The 20,064-nt window shown below is 36.1% G+C and overlaps 1 protein-coding gene across 1 annotated transcript in view; it reads right to left on the bottom strand.

The window, feature by feature from the left end:
• Positions 1-20,064, bottom strand: part of FMN2 (formin 2) — a 408,121-nt gene that overhangs the window by 22,115 nt on the left and 365,942 nt on the right. The window contains exon 16 of the mRNA XM_037821962.1: positions 10,267-10,416. Coding sequence (XP_037677890.1) covers positions 10,267-10,416 — 150 coding nt within the window. The remainder of the gene's footprint in view (positions 1-10,266; positions 10,417-20,064) is intronic.

The following is a 20,064-nucleotide window of genomic DNA, read 5'->3' as shown; positions in this document are numbered from 1 at the left end:
ACTGAGAGCATTCCTTCTTTGATAAGGAGTAAGACAAGGACACTTTATGTCACAAAAGTCATTCAACATCATACTGAAAGTTCTAGCCAGAGCAACTAGGCAATAGAAAAATAAATAAATAAATAAAAACATTCCAAATTGGAAAGAAAGAAGTCACTATTTGCAAATGAAATGATCCTATATAAGAAAATCCCTAAAAAGACACAAAAAAGCTCCTAGTGCTAATACATGAATTCAGCAAAATGGCAGGGTACAAGAGCAACGTGTTCATACACGCAATGAACAATTAGAAGAAGAACTCAAGAAAAAAAATTCCACTTACAATAGCAACTAAAAGAATAAAAAATACAGGAATAAATCTAACCAAGGATATAAAAGACTTGTACAAAGAAAAACTACAAAACATTGCCAAAAGAAATCAAAGAAGTCTTAAACAAATGGAAGGATATTCTGTGTTCATGAATTAGAACACTAAATATTGTTAAGAAGTCAATTCTACCCAAAACGATTTACAAATTTAACACAGTCCCAATCAAAATTCCAGCAACCTTTCTGCAGAAGTGGAAAAGCCAATCATTAAATTTATCTGGAAAAGTAAGGGGCCCCAAATAGCCAAGGCCACCTTGAAAAAGAAGAACAAATTTGGAAGAGTCACATTTACAGATATTAAGAGCTCACATTTATAGTTATTAAGATATAATAAGATCTTAAAACTTATTACAAATCCACAGTAATCAAAACAGCATGGTACTAGAGGAAGGACACACAGACCAAAGGAATAGAATTCAGAGTTCAACATTTATGGTCAACTGATTTTTAACAAGTGGGCAAAGACCACTCAATTAGGAAAGTATAGGCTCTTCAACAAATGGTTCTGGGAAGACTGGATCTCCATTTGCAAAAGAATGAAGGAGGATTCACTACTTCACATATTATACAAAAATCAAGTCAAAATGGATTAAAGACCTAAATATAAGAGCTAGAACAATGAAACTTCTACCTAAAAACTTAGGGAAGTATCTTCAAGACCTTGTGTTAGCCAGTGGTTTCTTAGACTTTACATTCAAAGCACAAGAAACAAAAGATAAAGTGATTAATTGGGAACTCATCAAAATTCAAAACTTTTGTGCCTCAAAGGACTTAACCGTGAAAGTAAAATGACAACCCGCACAATGAGAGAACATATTTGGAGACTACATATCTGATAAAGGTTTAATATCCAGAATATATAAAGAAATCCTTCAACTTAATAACAAAAAGATAAAGAAGCCAATTAAAAATGGGCAAAAGACTTGAATAGACATCCTATTTATTTTTACTTGCATTAGTCACTTAAAATTTTTAATTCACTGTTTTTTTCTAATTATTAAATCCTCTCCATTATAAACAAAAGTTCTAAATGTTAGAGAATAACAGTTAATAAAACTTGGACAATGTGACTCTTCCGTAGTGATTTGATCTGAAGAAGTTTCTTAATAACAGAACACACACACATGTGTACACATGTAAAATACATGTGTATTTTAGATTTCCTGAAATAGGTTTACACAGGCAAGGTCCTGGCTCATTTCATTACTACAGGGTCAAGTTATTAGAAATTACTAATTACCTATTGTGCTTGTTTGGATGTATTATGTCCCCCAAAACGTCACTATCTTTGATGCAGTCTTTTGTGGGCAGGAGACGTATTAGTGTTAGATTTTGGAATCCTTTGGGAGTTTCCATGGAGATGTGATTCAATCAAGACTTTTGGTTGGGTGATTTCCATGGAGTTGTTGCCCCACCCATTCAGGGTGGATCTGAATTAAATTACTGGAGCACTATATACGCTCAGACAGAAGGAGCAAGCTTGCTACAGCCAAGAGGGACACTCTGAAGAATGCACAGGAGCTGAGGGAGGAATTGCAGTTTACAGAGACATTTTGGAGATGGCCGTTGAAAGCAGACTTCTACTCCAGAGAAGCTAAGAGATGACAAACACCCTAAGAGCAACTAAGAGTGGCATTTTTGAGGAAAGGCAGCTTAGAGAGGAACGTCCTGAGAGAAAGCCATTTTGAAACAAGAACTTTGGAGCAGACGCCAGCCACATGCCTTCCCAGCTAACAGAGGTTTTCCAGACACCATTGGCCACCCTCCAGTGAAGTGATTGATGACACTTTATGGCCTTAAGACTGTAACTGTGTAACCAAATAAACCCCCTTTTATAAAAGCCAATCCATTTCTGGTGTTTTGCATACCGGCAGCATCAGCAAACTACAACACCTATATCAGTGAAGATCTTTCTCGCTTTGGAATGATTTGCGTGATTTCTGTTTTTGCCAACAGATTTTTCTCCCAAATTTTGATTTGGTTAGTACGCATATTAGTAATTAAAGATTTGCTTTTCTTGAGTACATCTAGAACTTCCTGGGGACAGAGGAAATGGCCAGGAGCATGCCAGGCAGGAAGATAAAAGAACCAACGGAGGATTTCAAAACTGTGAACATTCTTATAAGAGACTGCTGAAGGTTCTGGTTATGTACAATTATGACCCACTTTTATGCTTAGAACTCTAGTAAAATAAGGATTCTACTTATTTTCTTTTTTAAAAACCAGATATATAATTCACCTACCTTACAATTTACCCTTTTAAAGTAGTCAATTCAATGTTTCTCAGTATATTCATGGGATTATGCACCATCACCACAAGCTAATTTTAGAACATTTTAATTCTCCTTATAAGATACTTCATTAGCAATCAATCCCCATTCCTCCTTACCCCGAACTTCTGGCAACAACTAATTTACTTTCTGTCTCTATAGATTTGCCTATTCTGGGCATTTCATAGTCCTTTGTGACTAGCTTCTTTCACTTAGCATAACGTAGTCAAGATTCATCCATGTTATAGCATGTATATGTACTTCGTGACTTTTTATTGCCAAATAATATTCCATTCTATGAACATGCCACATTTTATTTATCCATTCATCAATTCAGGGCATTTGGGTTGTTTGTCCTTTTATTATTCTACTGTTATGAATAATGCTGCTATGAACATTTGTGTACACGTTTTTATGTGGATGCATGTTTTTATTTCTCTTGGGGATATGCTTAGGAGTAGAATTGTTGAGTCATATGTTAACTCTATATTTAGCTTTTTGTGGAACTCCCAAACTGTTTTTCAAAGTGGCTACACCATTTTACACTCCCACAAGCAATGTATGAGAGCTCCAATTTTTCTGAATCTATGCCAACACTTGTCACATCCATCTTTTCATTAGGTTCATCCTAGTTGAGTGGGGAGTGGTAGGGCATTGTGGTGTAATTTGCATTTAACTGATGGCTAAAGATGTTGAGCATCTTTTCATGTGCTTATTGGCTATTTTACTTACTTTTCTAAGACAATTTTATTTCACTCTCTCTCTCCAAGACACACGTATCTTGTTTTGTTTTCTTTTTGTGTCCCATATTGAAACATACATTCTCAAAGAGCATCAATTCTGATCTCTATTCTTGGGCCCAATGACATCCTTCTCCTGCACATACATGTTCAGCACATGCCTTCACAAATGATTCCTTTTAAAATTGAGTATGATGCCTTATCAAAGTTGCTTCCAAATCTTAACCAGACTTGGGGAGACAAACCCAAGTGAGCTAACTGCTCTTTGCCAAATAAAGTAACTATCAACATGTCCTGGCCTAATGTCTGTCATCAGCTTCAAAATTCTTCCAGGGCCAACACCAAAACACTGAAGATAGTATCTCTTCCACCCTTATCTCTCATGACTAGTCTCTGAATATCCATTATTTGTCCTAGCACTCCACATTTTTAAGGGTAGAAGAAACATTTTCCATTTCTCTAAAGTTTCACTTGCACCAGTGAGGACACAGGTGGTGTCTGAGAGCAAAATCCTAAGGCAGAACAGGAGGACGATTCATTGTTGGCAAAATTTCTCTGCGAAAGGCATCAGGGTTAGCATGAAGAATGTCATGGTGGCAAGGAACAGTGGAGAGCTTTTGACTTCTTAAGTTTGTGACCATCTTAAAAATCCTGGATCTAGCAGCAGTCCACAAAAACTTAAGTATTTGTTAATTTGACATTATACAAACTCAACAGATCTGGTCCTTTTCCTTTAGCAGATAACAAACATTTGGGGTGTCCTAAAGATATTTAAAATTACCCTTTAAAAGGAACATCTTCAAGCTTGTATAGGAACTTGTTTTCTGCCTATATAAGCTATATGATGTTATTTTTAAGGGATAATTTAAAATCTCTTACTCCATGAAGTATATTTCAACCTAAGATTGTTTTATTATTGCTTTGCTCAGATATCAAAAAAATTATTAAATGCTGAAGGAAAATTAATAACTGCTCAGATATACAAAAAGCCTCTACAAACTCACTAATAGATGCTACAAAGTTTAAATCCTTACCAAAGCAAAAATATCTTTGGATAAGCTATTTTCTTGGCTCTTGGTCCTGATTCTCTGTTGGGGAGCTAAAGTGGAACTCTCATAGTGAGTCTTCTTTTTTGAACATGAGGCTTTTGAGGAAGATGTCCCAAAGATTAGAAAACATCTCTTGGAACATGGCAAGATAAAGAAGCAAATGCAAAGATTTTTTCATCTAATCTTCACTTCGGGATTTTATATCATTCTAGGGGAACTAATTTTAGAAAGCATATTTTCTGGTATCCAGGTTTTCAGATCTTTTTCTAACCTTAGCTTTTTATAAAGCATTTTAGGAGAAGAAATGGCACTTGCTTTCTTATCTCTAACATTCTGGTTAACATCAGCTTGTTAGTATCAGAGCTGCAACTTAGAATAGACATATTTTCTGAACCTCAAAACTAGTCCTGTCAGAAACCTAGGAAAAGTTTTTGTAGGTCAACCTCCAAAATATTTCTCAAATACACCCATTTCCTGCCATCTTGATTGCCTTTGCCCCAGTCCAGAGTATCACATCTTTCACCTGGGCCACTAGAGTAAATTCCTAACTGTTTCTCATGACCTTACCAGCCCCCCTCTCCAATTTACTTTCCACATGGCAGCTGTTCCAGTTTGCTAAAGCTACCATTATGCAAAACACCAAAAATGGATTGGCTTTTATAAAGGGATTTATGAGGTTATAGATTTACAGTTCTAAGGCCATAAAATTGTCCAAACTAAGGCATCAACAAAAGGATACCTTCACTGAAGAATGGCCAATGGCATCCAGAACACCTCTGTCAGCTGGGAAGGCACGTGGCTGGCATCTGCTGGTCCTTTGCTCCAGGTTGTGTTTCAAAATGGCTTTCTCCAAAACGTCTCTGGGTTTTTGTCTTCAATCCTCTCAGCTCCTGTGTGTCCTTGTTTCTTTCTCCCAGGGCGTTTCTCTCTAAGCATCTAGAGGTCCTCTCTTTGCTTCTCCAGGGCAAACTCTGGGTTTCATCTCTTAGCTTAGCATCTCCAAATATCCTTCTGTCTGTATCTCCAAGCATCTCCAAGCATAAGCATCTGTGTCAGCTCCTGAGCTCTCTTAAATACTCCAGTGAGCTAATCAAGACCCATCCTGAATGGACAGAGCCCACACCTCCATGGAAATAACCCAATCAAAAGTCTCACCCACAGTTCAGTGAGTTACATCTCCAAGGAAACACTCAATCAAAAGATTTCACCCAACAAGATTGGCTTAAAAGATCATGGTTTTTCTGGGGTTCTTAACAGTTTCAAACCGGCACAACAGCCAGTGATTTTTCAATTGTATAAATTATATCAAGTTATTCCCTTTCAAATAAACCCTTGGATGATTTTCTACTGCATGCACAATAAAAGCCAACCTCTTACAGGACCGACAAAGGCCTGAATGATCAGGCCCCTGTCTAGTCTACTTCATCAAATTTATCTCATGACCCTCTTCTTCCCTGCAGTGCACTAAATATTTTCTGCCATCTTACTTTGAACTTCCCATCTCACTGCCCTGCCCCCTTCACATGGCTGCTCCCTTGCATTCTTGAGGTGTCAATGTCAATGTGACCTCGGGGAAGGCCTTCTCTAACTACTCTGTCTCAGTTAAACCTTTCCTACTTTTTATTCTGCCAAACAGTCCACTGTTTATTTTCTTTGTAGCACACATTGCAACCAGTAGTTTCCTATATGTTTGTTTACCTTTACATTATTTGCCTCTCTTACTTAATGGCTGGACCCATATGGCTGGGAAATTGCCCAGCACATAGTACGGGATAAATAATTGGTGAATAATTTAATAAATAACTGAATTACCTAGTATGTCAATGCATATAAACTACACTTATTAATAAATGCAGATCAGATTTCCTACAAACTCTCAGCCTCAATTAGCCACCATTCTGACTATCTACTTCATCAAATGTCCTGCCAAAGTTTCAGCTGTCGGAAATCTTCACCGGTGAGGATTTCCCTAGGGTCATTTCTCTAGAAATTATGTCTGAATGAAAGGGTAAATGGTTGACCAGATTCACTTATCACTGCAATGCAATAATAATAAATAGCAGCCCAAGAAGGAATTTTACTTAGGTATCCAACTGTTGGGGATTGAATTATGAGTCCTGCAAAATGTACATTCAGGTCCCAACCCCTGGTACTGTGGTGTGAAACCATTTATAAATAGGACCTTTGAAGATGCTTTTAGTTAAGGTGTGCCCAAACTGAATGAGGGTGGGCCTTAATCCAATTTGGCTGAAGTCCTTATAAGTAAAGGAAATTGGACACAGAAGAGAACCCATGGGAAGGAGCCAGAAGCTGGAAGTCAATGAAACCCGGAAGAGAAAGGAGAAGATGCCACCATGTTTATTGCCATGTTACAGAAATCCCAAGTACTACAGATATCTGGTAGACCCAGAATACCACAGTCCTTGGGGAGTAAGCATCACTTTGCTGATGCCTCAATTTTGGACTTCTCCTAGCCTTAAAACCATGAATCAATAAATTCCTGTTGTTGAGCGAACCCACTGTATGGTGTTAGTTTTAGCAGCCTGGAAACTAAAACACCAACATATATATTATTACATGATGATAAACCTTCTTTCCTTATCTCCGTTTTTGAGATGTATTTTCAATTGTTTGGAAAGTGGTCAATTCTTTCTTAAACTCACTTCAACAACATCGTACTTAAATGTGAACACACAGCTCATCTGAATGCAAATTTTGGAAATGGGAATGATAATGTGTCAAGAGGCACATTCAACTTAATGTGTAAACTTCTAAGGCCAAGAATTCAAACCTTTTCCCTCTAATTACAGATTTCAGTTGGGATGAAACTAGACTTGACAGCCACATGCTCAAGCAATTAGAGGAGTAGCTATACTTTCTCCTGGCTCATCAAAGGCTACCTGTCTCAAAGTAAGATAAAACCAGTAAATTGTTAGGCGATACATTAAATATAACCCTTACAAATATCACAATTGATTTATTAAATTCAAATGTCTTAAGCCTACTAAAAAATTCAATCAATGTTGGCTACACTACACACCATGGGGGTTGTGGCCCACTTGCCAAAGCCCTCACTTCCCTGGATTGTCTGTGAAAATCTTATGAATTCTCCAAGCTCCTTGTCAAAAGTCCTGGGCAGAATTAATCACTCTTTCCTCTCTTCTCCCACTGTACTTTACATCACACCAGTGCTAGACTGTTAGCTCAAAGATGGCAGTATCTTCATCATATGGACTTTAATGTCTCCTGTGCCTACTAAATACTCAGTATGAACTAGGTGAATAATCACAAATAACTACACACAGATCTATGGCTGAACTCTCTGCCTGAAAAACTGGATTCATCTTACAATAGAACAAAACTGAGAAGTGAAGTTGTTTTGGGCATCCCACACTGTTCTCCTAGGACCCACCACCACACCCTTTTTCAGGGTTAAAAAGCCCATATATTCTTAATCAATCTGTATTTCTTTCCTCTAATTAACACAGCTCTAGTTATCCCATTCCCATAGGGCTTCATTAACAGCCAGGTGATACTAATCCTAATGTCTTCCTTTGGAAAACAGGAGATGAGGATCGTCCTTCACTTCACGTATTAAAATTATGATCTGTGTGGCCCTTAGGGAGATACTTGGTAGAGTAAATGTTAGTTTATCTCAGTCTTCTGGATCATCAAGTTGAAAATTAAAAATATATGTATTTTATGTATGTTGAGTGTTGCTCATTTTGACATTAACTAACTCAATATTTTCTTAAAAAGGATTTTTTATTGACAGTTGTATATGCCTAGTTCCAAGTATATGAAAATACACTTTTTCTGAATCTTGTGTGAAAACTAATGGATCAGTTGTTCAAAGCATCAAAACAGGAGTTCCTTCATATAGGATATTGTAAATTAGAAGGCATTTAGATTTTTAATGAAACTTAATCCTTGGACTCACAACCAAGAATTTTTACTTAACAAAGAAAGTAACTGAGCCACAATAGAAATACTTTGTATTTATAGATTATGCTCTGTAAGGTGCTTATCATGCCTTACTAAACTGTTACATCACATTGTAGGTAATCATGATCAGGATACCATTTATCTTAAATGATGAAGAAACAGGCATTGAGCATCTGACATGCAGACACTTGTTATATACTTTACATAGAGGAAGAGGAAGAGGTAGGAGAAGGAGGAGAGAGGAATTTAAAGACAGAGCATTTAAAAAGACAAACATGCAGAGGGAGACAGACACATCTGACTAATCTCTAATGAAGGCAGCTGGAACTTCTGCTTTCAGGCCTTGCTGCCTTTTCAGTGGTTTGACTAAACAAAGAAAGTCCCTCGTTTTGCTTAAGGTATTTGTAGTTGGGTTTTTATTACCTACAATGATAGACTTAAGTTCTTTAAGAAAAACATGCTCATTACTAGATTAAGTTCTTATTTCCATGCACATGTCAAATACACTGATGAAACAAATCAAATCAGCAAACATTTATGGAGAGACTTAGAGGGAAAAAGCACTATGGCTTAGTGACAGTAAGAGCTATACCAGAAATGATGAAACAAAAAATCTCATTGGGAAATAAAGACCAAAATGCAACATAAAAAGAACCTAAAGCATAAAATAAAAATTCACATATAGTTAGGCAGCATAGGATTAATTATTAAACAAATTACACAGAAAATAAATACTATAGAAGTATAGAGGAAGGACCAATCAGGTTGGGGACATCATCCCATTTTAAGTATTTGCAGTTCTGTTTGTGGTTTTACTCACACTGACATAGACTGTACCAGAAGTTTAACACCCTTAACTGAACAGATCCCCATTTTCCCATCAATGTCCTAGGTAGGACACTCAAGCATTCTTGAAATACCACTCCATTTAACTATAGAAAATGTAATATAAAGCTTACACTAAGGCAGGGCCAGACTTATACTAAGTCATAACTATACAGATGGACCCTGTGCTTGGTTTAATTAATGCTTTGTTTTTGCCATCTTGAAACTCTTAATTATTTTTTTAACAAGAGGCCCCACATTTTCTTTCTGCACTGGACCCTGCAAATCATGTAGCTGGTGTTGTACTAAGGAAAGGGACAGGGTTGTTATACAAACAATTCAGACCAATGGTCTTACTTTTCAGAGCAGTCTGGTTATCATTTGCAAGGGACTTGTTATATTTCGGAAGTCAAAGGATAGAATAGATTATACTTCCCTTCCAACCTCCCATCAGGCCCAGCTATTTGGGGACATTGCCCTGGGAGGGGTAACTTTCTTCATGACAATATTTAACATGCCTCCATGGGATTTCATGATCATAGACTTTATTTCTTTTGAAGGAAAATGAATGAAATTTTCATTTATGCCCTAAAGTAAAAAGGTTTACTTGACGGCATGCAATATACTTCAACAAGAATCTTGAAAAATCATTTTTAAGAAATGATCACCTGTTTATTAATGACATTTGGGAAATTTTTGATATGAACAGTGAAATTTTGACAATATATTAATTGAGCAAGGACCAATGGCTCATCATAACTTTATTGCTTTTGCTGTATGTCTTTTAAGGTGAGAAGATTTATCATCTCAGTGGATTCTTCTTAATTCTATTTACATGGTCTGGTTTTATGTGGTTTCCCAGCTATTCTCTGTTGCAAACCAACCTCTGTGCTCTTTTTACTCAAACTCCAAATTTTGCCAAATTTCAGAACCCTCTTAGACTTGCTACCCCAGGTTAAGGGTCATATAATTTTAATTCAGGTGATAAAATTTGGTAACCCCAGTGGCGCACCCCCCCCCAATAAAACACAAATTTTAAAATGCCATTGTGCAGATGAAAAGACCTACCTCTCTTGTAGAATAAGTTTGTTCTCTTTCTTCCAAAAGTCTTTAAAGTCAGAGCTGAATTCATGCCAGATACTGAAGAAAACATTTGGGGACACCTCCTTCTCTCCAATTTTTGGTTTCATGAAGAAATAGGCTGTAGTCTCCAAAAAGCTGTCAAAGCACACACACACAAGAGCATAAAAGCTGTAATTACTTTCCAATATGGGATATTCTTTCTCCATCCAAACACTTTCATTTGTGCATAGTTATTATTATCAAGAGGATTCAAACTCTTCAGGCACCAACAATAGTTCTCTTATGGTATGATGTTAGAGTTTTGGGTACAGATAGCAGCAGCTGACAAGAATCCTCTATAAACTGGAGGTCCAATAATGTATTCAAAATCAATCACTATGTTTCTGACATGTATCAGAAACGAACCTGTAGTCAAGTTTGGAGATGTTGGAAGTGGTGGGATTATACTTCCTTTCTAAATTGCAAACAAATGAACTATCAATCATTTGTCCCCAAACTAGAATATATTCCATATTCATATTGTATCTTATCACTTATATAGTACCTGGCCTCCTACACTCCTGGGGGAAAACATGAGCCAAAGTCCCAAGATATGCTGACAATATCTCCCATCGTAGTTCATGGTAAATATCATTGAATGGACATCAATATGGCAGCCAGCACAGTGACAGTAGACTGTTCAGTGCCACACTGATAATAGAAGGTGCTACTGCATAGACTGCTTCACAGTTTGGAAATATAAAGCTCAGAAGAGGTTCAAAAAGGTTATTTGACAAAAAACACACAACTAGTAAATGATAGATTTATGACTAAACAAAAGTTTTCTGACCCCATGCACAATGACCTGAAAAGGACCCAGGTCAATAAACTGAGGAAGTCCTGGTGAGGAACCCTGGGCAGCTGGTCAGAGTTATATTCAGACATGCTGCAAAAGTGGTGGCATTCAAAGAACTCTTGCCTATTTTTTTTCCCATTTTGGCCTAGGGCCAGCATGATTTCTGCTACACAGTGCTCAAGTTTGACTTACCCTGAAGCAAAATTTCTCAGGTAACTTGATTTTGCCACGTTGTACTATGCAATTAAAAATGTATGTATACAACTTGTCATATAGCTGATTTTAAATCCCTAATATGAAAATCATCTCATGGAGCTGAATATTAAAAAGTGAGATTTATAAGGTAGATTTTAGCAGAAGATAAAGGACACCCAGCATCACATATTAAAACAAAATTCCCAGCCATCCTGACAATGGGTTACCAACGTGTTTTTTAAACACGTCTGCTCTGTTTTCAAACTTGGTATAAGGTTGCCTCTGAGCTTCAAGAGCCCCAGCTACATCAGCTTTTAGGTTCTAGGGAGAGATGAAAGCACTGATGTGAACAAATGTATGGATCTCAGGAACTGTATATTTCCCCCTAGTTACCCTACAAAGAAAAATGATACAGTACAGTCAGTTAATCTTGAGAAAGAGTCAGGCTGTGAAGTGGATACGGTATGTGAGAATTTGGCTGCAACAAACTATGGTAATGACATTAGAATGCTTCCGCAAAATGTGTTGATGGTGTGAGGACTGCTGGCAGAGTAGATGGCAGGGAGCATAAATAGTCTCAGACATATCTGGGTCATATCTAATTAAAACTGATAGAGTATACACATATTTCCCTCCTAAGAAAACTGGTCATTCTCCTTATGTGCCTATAGGATATTTATGACCTACTACACTGAAATTAGTCTCAAATGCTTTGATTACTATTTACCATTTTAAAAATTATTTCTCTGGTATTTGTGCTTCATAAAGTTGATTATTACAAACCAAGCCAGTCTGTGGTACACATATCTAAATTACAATAACTTGTTCATCTGCTGTTCAGCCATCCTCCAGTATTTTAAAAGTTATTTTCATGGGAGAGTATGGTATAAAGGAAAGAATAAAGGATTTAGAATGACAAAGCACAAGATACTAAATCATGTGTCTGTGATTAAATACATGGGCAAATCATTTAACAATATTGTATCTCAGCCTTTTCATCTGTAAAATAGATTATTGTAAACAATTGTTTTGAAGTCCAGTGGAAAAAAATGAATTTCCAAAGTGTTTAAATTTTTTAACATAAGACAAATTGATTTTATATTGCTTATTATTTTACATTACAAAATGTATATTTTATATTGCATACTAAATAAATACAAATATATATTTCCTAAAAATTTTCTCTAAATGATAAGTAATTCAACTGGGGTTGATTTATTAATAGATACTCATGTGGTCATGTTTCCTCTAGATATTTTTAAATTATTGGTATGCATAGACTCCCAAACTTAGTAAAAATTAATTATTCTAATTTCCTCTTGGCTCTGTTATAAATTACTCATTCAGCTTTAATCAGATAATTTAATCTCTAAACTTTAATTACTTCATCTGTAAAATGAAGAAAAAACTGGTTTTCAAGGTTGTCATAGAGAGTAAATGAAGAGGCAAAATTCTTCATAAAGGAAAGAGTATTATTTTCATCACACTTTTAGACAGCATGTAAGAAGACAATGAAGAACCATATTTAAGATATTAAAGGTAGAAAGTGAGAGCTAAGTATTTTTATATCCATCCAAACAGATTTTCAAGTATAAAGACTGCAGATAAACTGTTTTCAATATGAAATAGCCCAAGGAATATTGTTCCCATGAACAATTATTGAGAAATCTATTAGAAAATTAGCATCAGAAACTCAAGATAGCAGAAGAGAAACTGACAAGGATTGAAGAATCAGAATTCTCAATATAGGAAAAAGGATATAGAATGTAGAATCTTGTCGTAAAATTTCTATGCTGAATTTGAATTGGAAATACAAGTATGAACTAACAATGTATTTTAACTCTAGATCGGCCCACTGAAAAGTCCTACTTCAATGCTAACAACAGCAATAAATAGTACTAGAACCCAGATTGTGATCTTCAAAGACCATTATAAATAAAGGGCCAGAGCTGCACGGAGAAATGGTTCAATCCATGCCTGGGGTCATGGAGTGTCTTATTACAAAAGATAGCAAGGGAGGTCATGATAAAAGAACTCAGAAGTGAAAATAAAAAGTTCCCAACAGCTAAAGATGGAACATTTTGTACATAAGTAAGAACAGTTACTGCAAAGGACTAAATCACATCATTACAACACACACACACAGAGAGAGAGAGAGAGAGAGAGAGAGGGAGAGAGAGAAAAGGGACCCACCTCATTACTGTGAAAATTGGTAGACTGAAGGAAAGACTCATGCACTAATTATGCATTTCCTACACAAAACATACCATTGAATAACTCTATGGTAAATAGAGAAAGTTTCTCTTTAAAGAAAAAGTGTCTCAATAAATGAAAAAAAAAAGGATTAAAACATCACCATTTTACAATAAATTTTACTATGGATTAATGCATCTGGTTATTGATTTTCAAAGGCCAGTAACATTACAAAAAAGACACAATCAAACATTATGTGCTTCCTCCTGGTACAACACACCACCACCAATGAAGCAATTTGGTCAAAATAATCACCCCTGAAACTGATCAATCATTTAGAGCTAATAACCAGTTTGTATGAAATACAGCATAGAGGCTCATGTTACATTACACCACTGGAATAGAATCAGGAAACTCCAGCCTGGAAAAACTCCACAGGATAAATGATCTAGTTTCTCCAACAAACACATTTCAAGGGAAAAATAAAGTGTGAGAGAGGGATTTTAAGAGACTTAAGAGAATCACCTAATCACAATGGTTGGAATTTATTTATATCCTATTTCAAATAAACTAACAAAACAAAAAACATTTATAACATATGTGAACTAATTAGAATTTTGAACAGTGAGTGAATATACAGTGATATTATGGAATCATTACTATTATTTTTAGGGAGGAAATTCGTTGTGGTTCTTTAAAAGGGTACCTTTTAGGAGCTCACAACTAAAATATTTATGGATGAAATTATGTCTGTTGGGGATTTGCTTCAAAAATAATATGGGAGGGCCGCAAGAAGGAATGAAATTGTGAGGCATGCAACTAGATGAATGAAACTTGAGGACAGTATGTTGAGTGAAATAAACCAGAAATGCAAAGACTAATAATATAAGTCTCATTGATATGGACTAAATATAATATGCAAACTGTGAGAATTGAATGCGAGAGCACAGGTTATCAGGGAAAGGCTTATTGTAAAGCTTCCTAGACTGTAAGCTCTTACAGCAGTCATATCTATTCCTGAGTTGCTATGGTTATTTCTAAATTCTGAGATGCTGAGCTCTTTGTGTACAACCTGGTCATTCCCTGGAATTTGGGTATCTGTGTGACACCTGAGTCTCAGAGCCAGAGTTATGCAGCTATAAAAGTCAGTATTACCCCATACAGCAACTGTTAAAAAAGCTGAAAAAGAGATCAGACTTCAATTAAAGATAGAAAAGCTGATCTGGTTAGTGCTACAGCACATCAGATCAAAAGATAAAGGATAATATTGACAGTGTTTTAAAAATTCAACTTCTACGTGAGACCTAAGGATGAGATATTTATTTGGTGAAAAATTTATATCTTTTGTAGCACACTATCTAATATAACTTGTATGGTAAGTTTATTCAAACACCATAACTACATGAAACCTTAAATAGGGAGTGAGATCTTATTGGTTTGTACAGGATAGTGTGATGCCCCAATGCATCCCAGAGCAATTTGGGCAGAGAATAAAAAAGTATTTGCAAAGTCCCTTGATGGACTGGGGAAAAATGTGGAAATATTAAACTTCCCCATCTTGGGAATTCCTGATAATCTCACAAGCATTTGGGACAACCAACTTAGAAGGTTGAGCCCTCGATCTTGGGGCTTGCCCTTATGAAACATATTCCTGCAAAGGAGAGGCTAAGCCTACTAATAATTTTCCCTAAGAGTCACCCCCAGAGAACCTCTTTTGTTGCTCAGATGTGGCCTTTCTCTCTAAGCCAACTCTGCAGGTAAACTCACTGCCCTCCCCACTATGTGGGAAATCATTCCCAGGGGTTTAAGTCTCCCTGGCAATGTGGGACATGACTCCTGGGGATAAATCTGGACCCAGCACTGTGGGATTGAGAAAGCCTTCTTGTATCAAAAGGGGAAAGAGAAATGAAATCTCTCAGTGACTGAGAGATTTCAAATAGTCAAGAGGTCATTCTGGAGGTTATTCTTATGCATTATATAGATATGCCTTTGTATAGCTAGAAGGAAATACCTGAAACTGTTGAACTGTAACCCAGTAGTCTTGATTCTTGAAGACGACTATAAAACTATATAGCTCTTAAGGTGTAACTGTGTAATTGTGAAAACCTTGTGACTGACACTCCCTTTATTTAGCATATGGACAGATGAGTAAGAAAATAAAGACAAAAAATAAATAGTTAATAGGGGGGATAATGGGTATGGGATATTTTAAGTGTTCTTTTTTAAAAATTTTTTTGTAGTAATGAAAATGTTCAAAAATTGATTATGGTGATCAATGTACAACCATATGATGATACTGTGAACCACTGATTATATACTTTGGATGAGTATTCTGTATGTGAATATATCTCAATAAAATTACATTAAAATAATAAATTAAAATAAAGACAAGGAATGGGAAAAAATAATATGGATGGAGCAAGTGGTAGGGGTATAAATGAAATCAAATTGACTATGAAACGATAATTGTTGAAGTTGGGTGATGAGTACATGAAGGATCATTATACTGTTCTGTTTACCTTTATACATATTTTAACTTTTCCATAATAAAGAATTTTTTAAATCATACACACACACAGTTTACTTCAAAAAATAAGGATTTTTAATAATATTATAAAAATATATTTAAAAGGCCAGAACATTGCTTTAAAGGCCTCAACTGGATATTGTTTTTGACTACGGGTTATATTCCACAGATAGAAAATAGACAGCTTTTCATTTACTTATTTGAAAAGGGACCACACCACAAACTGAGAATCATATTCCTTTAAACTTCTCATCTCTTTTTAAAGCAATTCTCTGGGAACTGTGCATATCAAGAATTACTCAAAATCTGGTTTTTAATACAACACAAAGAGGTGCTAGTAATTAACCTAAAATAACATTTTATCACCATAATTTATGATCTATATGGAGAAGCATGTTTTCTGCAAAATAAATATTATATAAACATCTTATTATGTTAATTCTACTATTAGTTATTTCCCATGAATAAACAGGAGATACCCTTAATCAAGTGCTATATGAAACCTTGAATTTAAGCCCAACAAGTGTGACAGCACCTACTGTTATGTCTGCTGAAGTTTTAGAAAAGGGCATTATTGTGTTCATTTAATTTATCAGTGAGCAGGTAGTTAACTATGTACCCGGATGGCAGGGCAAAGACAATAAAAAAGAAAAGCAATCTCTATTCATTTATTTACTTGAAGAACAATTGTACTGCATTAGCAATTAAAAGATCGAAAGTATTGGACAAAACAATTAGCCATGTTATGCCTTGTATTTCTAGCTCTCAGACTCTTAGGCTTTGAACACCCTTTGAATAGTTTCTCTGCTATTAAATATTTGTTTCAAGAAAGATAAACCCTTTCATGATAATCTTCAGAAAATGATAAACATATCCCAATATTTATTCTTCAAGAATCTGAAGCATACCTAAAATAATTCAAGGACTTTTTGAAATTATTTCAATTATACAAAATAAGAACATATCCTCAAAAGCAATCTAGGGGGATCTTCCAGGGAAGACGGTGGAGCAGAAACTGAAAGACAAACTCCTCCAAAAGCAGCTAGTGAACAGGCAGAAAATATGTGAAACAAGGGTTCTGGGGCTCTGGAGGCCAGGGGAGCACTGTACAGTATCTGGGAAAGAGCAGGATGAGGAGCCTGAGAAGTTGCAGCAAAGAAAACTGTGAGTGAATTGCAGTGTGGCAGTGGTCAGTGCCCACTGCCCACCCTTGAGGCAAGCAGCCTTGATATGGTCTGTAGCTGGCAGCTATGGATGGAGAAGGACACAGAGGGCAAGGCCAAATGCTGAGTGTGGCTTCTGATCAGCAAGACTGGAATGATGGGTCCTGGCTCTGAATTGTGGTTCCAAACCTGTCCCTGTCAGGTTGACATTGTTTCAACATCACCCCTGATGGAGGTGGAGCCTGTGGAGGTTGAGACAACACACTCCCTCCTTAGGACTGCAAGGAATAGTTTGCTAAAGAGTGCCACCTGCCAGGCAGGCCAGAAAAGCAAAACATAGGGAACCATAAAAGGGCTTATTGGCATCTTTCTTGACCGTCTCCCCAAAGTACTTTGGATCTGCTCTATACCCCCATACCCTATTTTGATCAAACATGGACAATTTTAAAGATCTAGAATAAATTGAATCAAGTGTCAAAGAACAGTAAGAACTTAAAGACAATAAACAATAAAACTCTAGGCAAGAGAGAGAAATTGAACATCAGAGTAAATGCATAAAGAGAATCAGATGCTTAGACATCAGCAAAAAATTACAAGCCATACCAAGAAGCAGGAAGATATGGTCCAATCAATGGAACAAATCAAAAAGTCGGTGGAGGCACAGAATTTGGAACAACTAATCAAAGATATTCACACAAATCTCCTAAATCAATTCAAGATGAAGGAAAATATGGCTAAAGAGATAAAGGACATTAGTAAGACTGGGTGAGCATAAAGAAGAATTTGAGATCATGTAAAGAAAAGTAATATAACTTACAGGAATGAAAGGCACAATAGAAGAGATTTAAAATACCCTAGAGGCACATAAGATTATATTTGAACATGAAGAAGAAAGGATCAGTGACCTAGAAGACAGTGCATCTGAAATCATACAGACAGAAGAACAGATAGATAAAAGAATGGAAAAAAATGAGCAGCGTATTACAAACAAACAAAAATCCTGATAGACCTACTCAAGACACATACTAATCAGAATGTCAAATGCCAAAGACAAAGAGAGATTTCTGAAAGCAGCAAGAGAAAAGCAATTCATCACATACAAGGGATGCACAGTAAGACTAACTGCTGATTTCTTGTCAGAAACCATGGAGCTGAGAAGGCAGTGGCACGATATATTTAAGGTACTGAAAGAGAAAAACTGCCAGCCAAGAATCCTTTATCTGGCAAAACTGTCCTTCAAAAATGAGGGAGAGTTTAAAATATTCACAGATAAAGAGAAGTGGAGAGAGTTCATCAACAACAGACCAATCTTACAAGAATTACTGAAGGGAATTCTGTGGGCTGTAAGGAAAAGACAGGAGAGTGAGGCTTGGAGGAGAGTGTAGACAGGAAGATTATCAGCAAGGGTAAATAAAAGGGTAAAAGAAGAGCAAAAATAAGATATGACATATAAAAGCCAAAGGATAAAATGGTTGAAGTACTGCCTTTACCGTAATAACATTGAATGTAAGGGGTTAAAGTCCCCAATCAAAAGACAAAGATTGGCAGATTGGATAAAATAAATTTGATCCATCTATATGCTGACTACAAGAGCCTCACCTTAGACCCAAGGACACAGATAGATTGAATGTGAAAGGTTGGAGAAAGATATTCCAGGCAAACAGTAACCAAAAAAGAGCTTGGGTAGCTATGTTAATATCAGATAAAATAAACTTTAAATGCAAAGCTGTTATAAGGGACAAAGAAGGACACTACATATTAATAAAAGGCACAACTCACCAAAAAGAAATAAGAATCATAAATATTTGGACACCTAAACCAGGGTGCCCCAAAAAAACATGAGGCAAACACTGACAAAACTAAAGGTAGTAATAGATATGTCTACAATAAGAGTTGGAGGCTTCAATACACCACTCTCATCAATAGACAGAACATCTAGACAGAGAATCAATAAGGAAACAGAGACCTAACCGACACATATAGAACACTGCAGCCTCAAACAGCAGGATATACATTCTTCTCAATTGCACATGGATCATTCTTCAGGATAGAATGCATGTTGGGTCACAAAACAAGTCTCAATTAATTTGAAAAGACTGAAATTATTCAAACCACTTTCTCTGACCATAATGGAATGAAGCTGGAAAACAAAATGTGGAGAAATGGAAAATTCACAAATATATGGCAGTTAAACAACAGACTCTTAAACAATCAGTGGGTCAAAGAAGAAATTGCAAGATAAATCAGTAAGCATCCTGAGATGATTGAAAATGAGAACACAACATATCAAAACTTATGGGATGCAGTGAAGGCAGTGTGGAAATTTACAGCCATAAATTCCTACATTAAAAAAGAAGAAAGAGCTAAAATCAAAGACTTAACTGCATACCTGGAAGAACAAGAAGAAGAACAACAAACTAATCCCAAAGAAAGCAGAAGGAAAGAAATAACAAAGATTAGAGCAGAAATAAATGAAATTGAGAATTAAAAAAAAAAAAGAGAAAATAAACAAAACCAAAAGTTGGTTCTTTAAGAAGATCAATAAAATTGGCAAACCCTTAGCTAGACTGACAAAGATAAAAAAAGAGAGAGAAGACACAAATAAATAAAATCAGAAACAAAAAGGTGGACATTACTACTGACCCCACAGGAAAAAAAGGATCATAAGAGGACACTATAAGCAACTGTATGTCAACTATTCAGATAACTGAGACAAAATAGACAAATTCCTAGAAACAGACGAACAACCTCCACTGACTATACAAGAAATAGTAGACCTCAACAGCCCAATTACAAGCAAAGATGGAATCAATCATCAAAAACCTCCCAACAACAAAAAGCCCATGACCAAATGGATTCACAGGTGAATT

Source organism: Choloepus didactylus, chromosome 2, assembly GCF_015220235.1.
Source record: "Choloepus didactylus isolate mChoDid1 chromosome 2, mChoDid1.pri, whole genome shotgun sequence".
In the NCBI taxonomy this organism is placed as follows: domain Eukaryota; kingdom Metazoa; phylum Chordata; class Mammalia; order Pilosa; family Megalonychidae; genus Choloepus; species Choloepus didactylus.
Note: the sequence above shows the minus strand (reverse complement) of the source record. Positions and strands in the feature narration are given on the sequence as shown.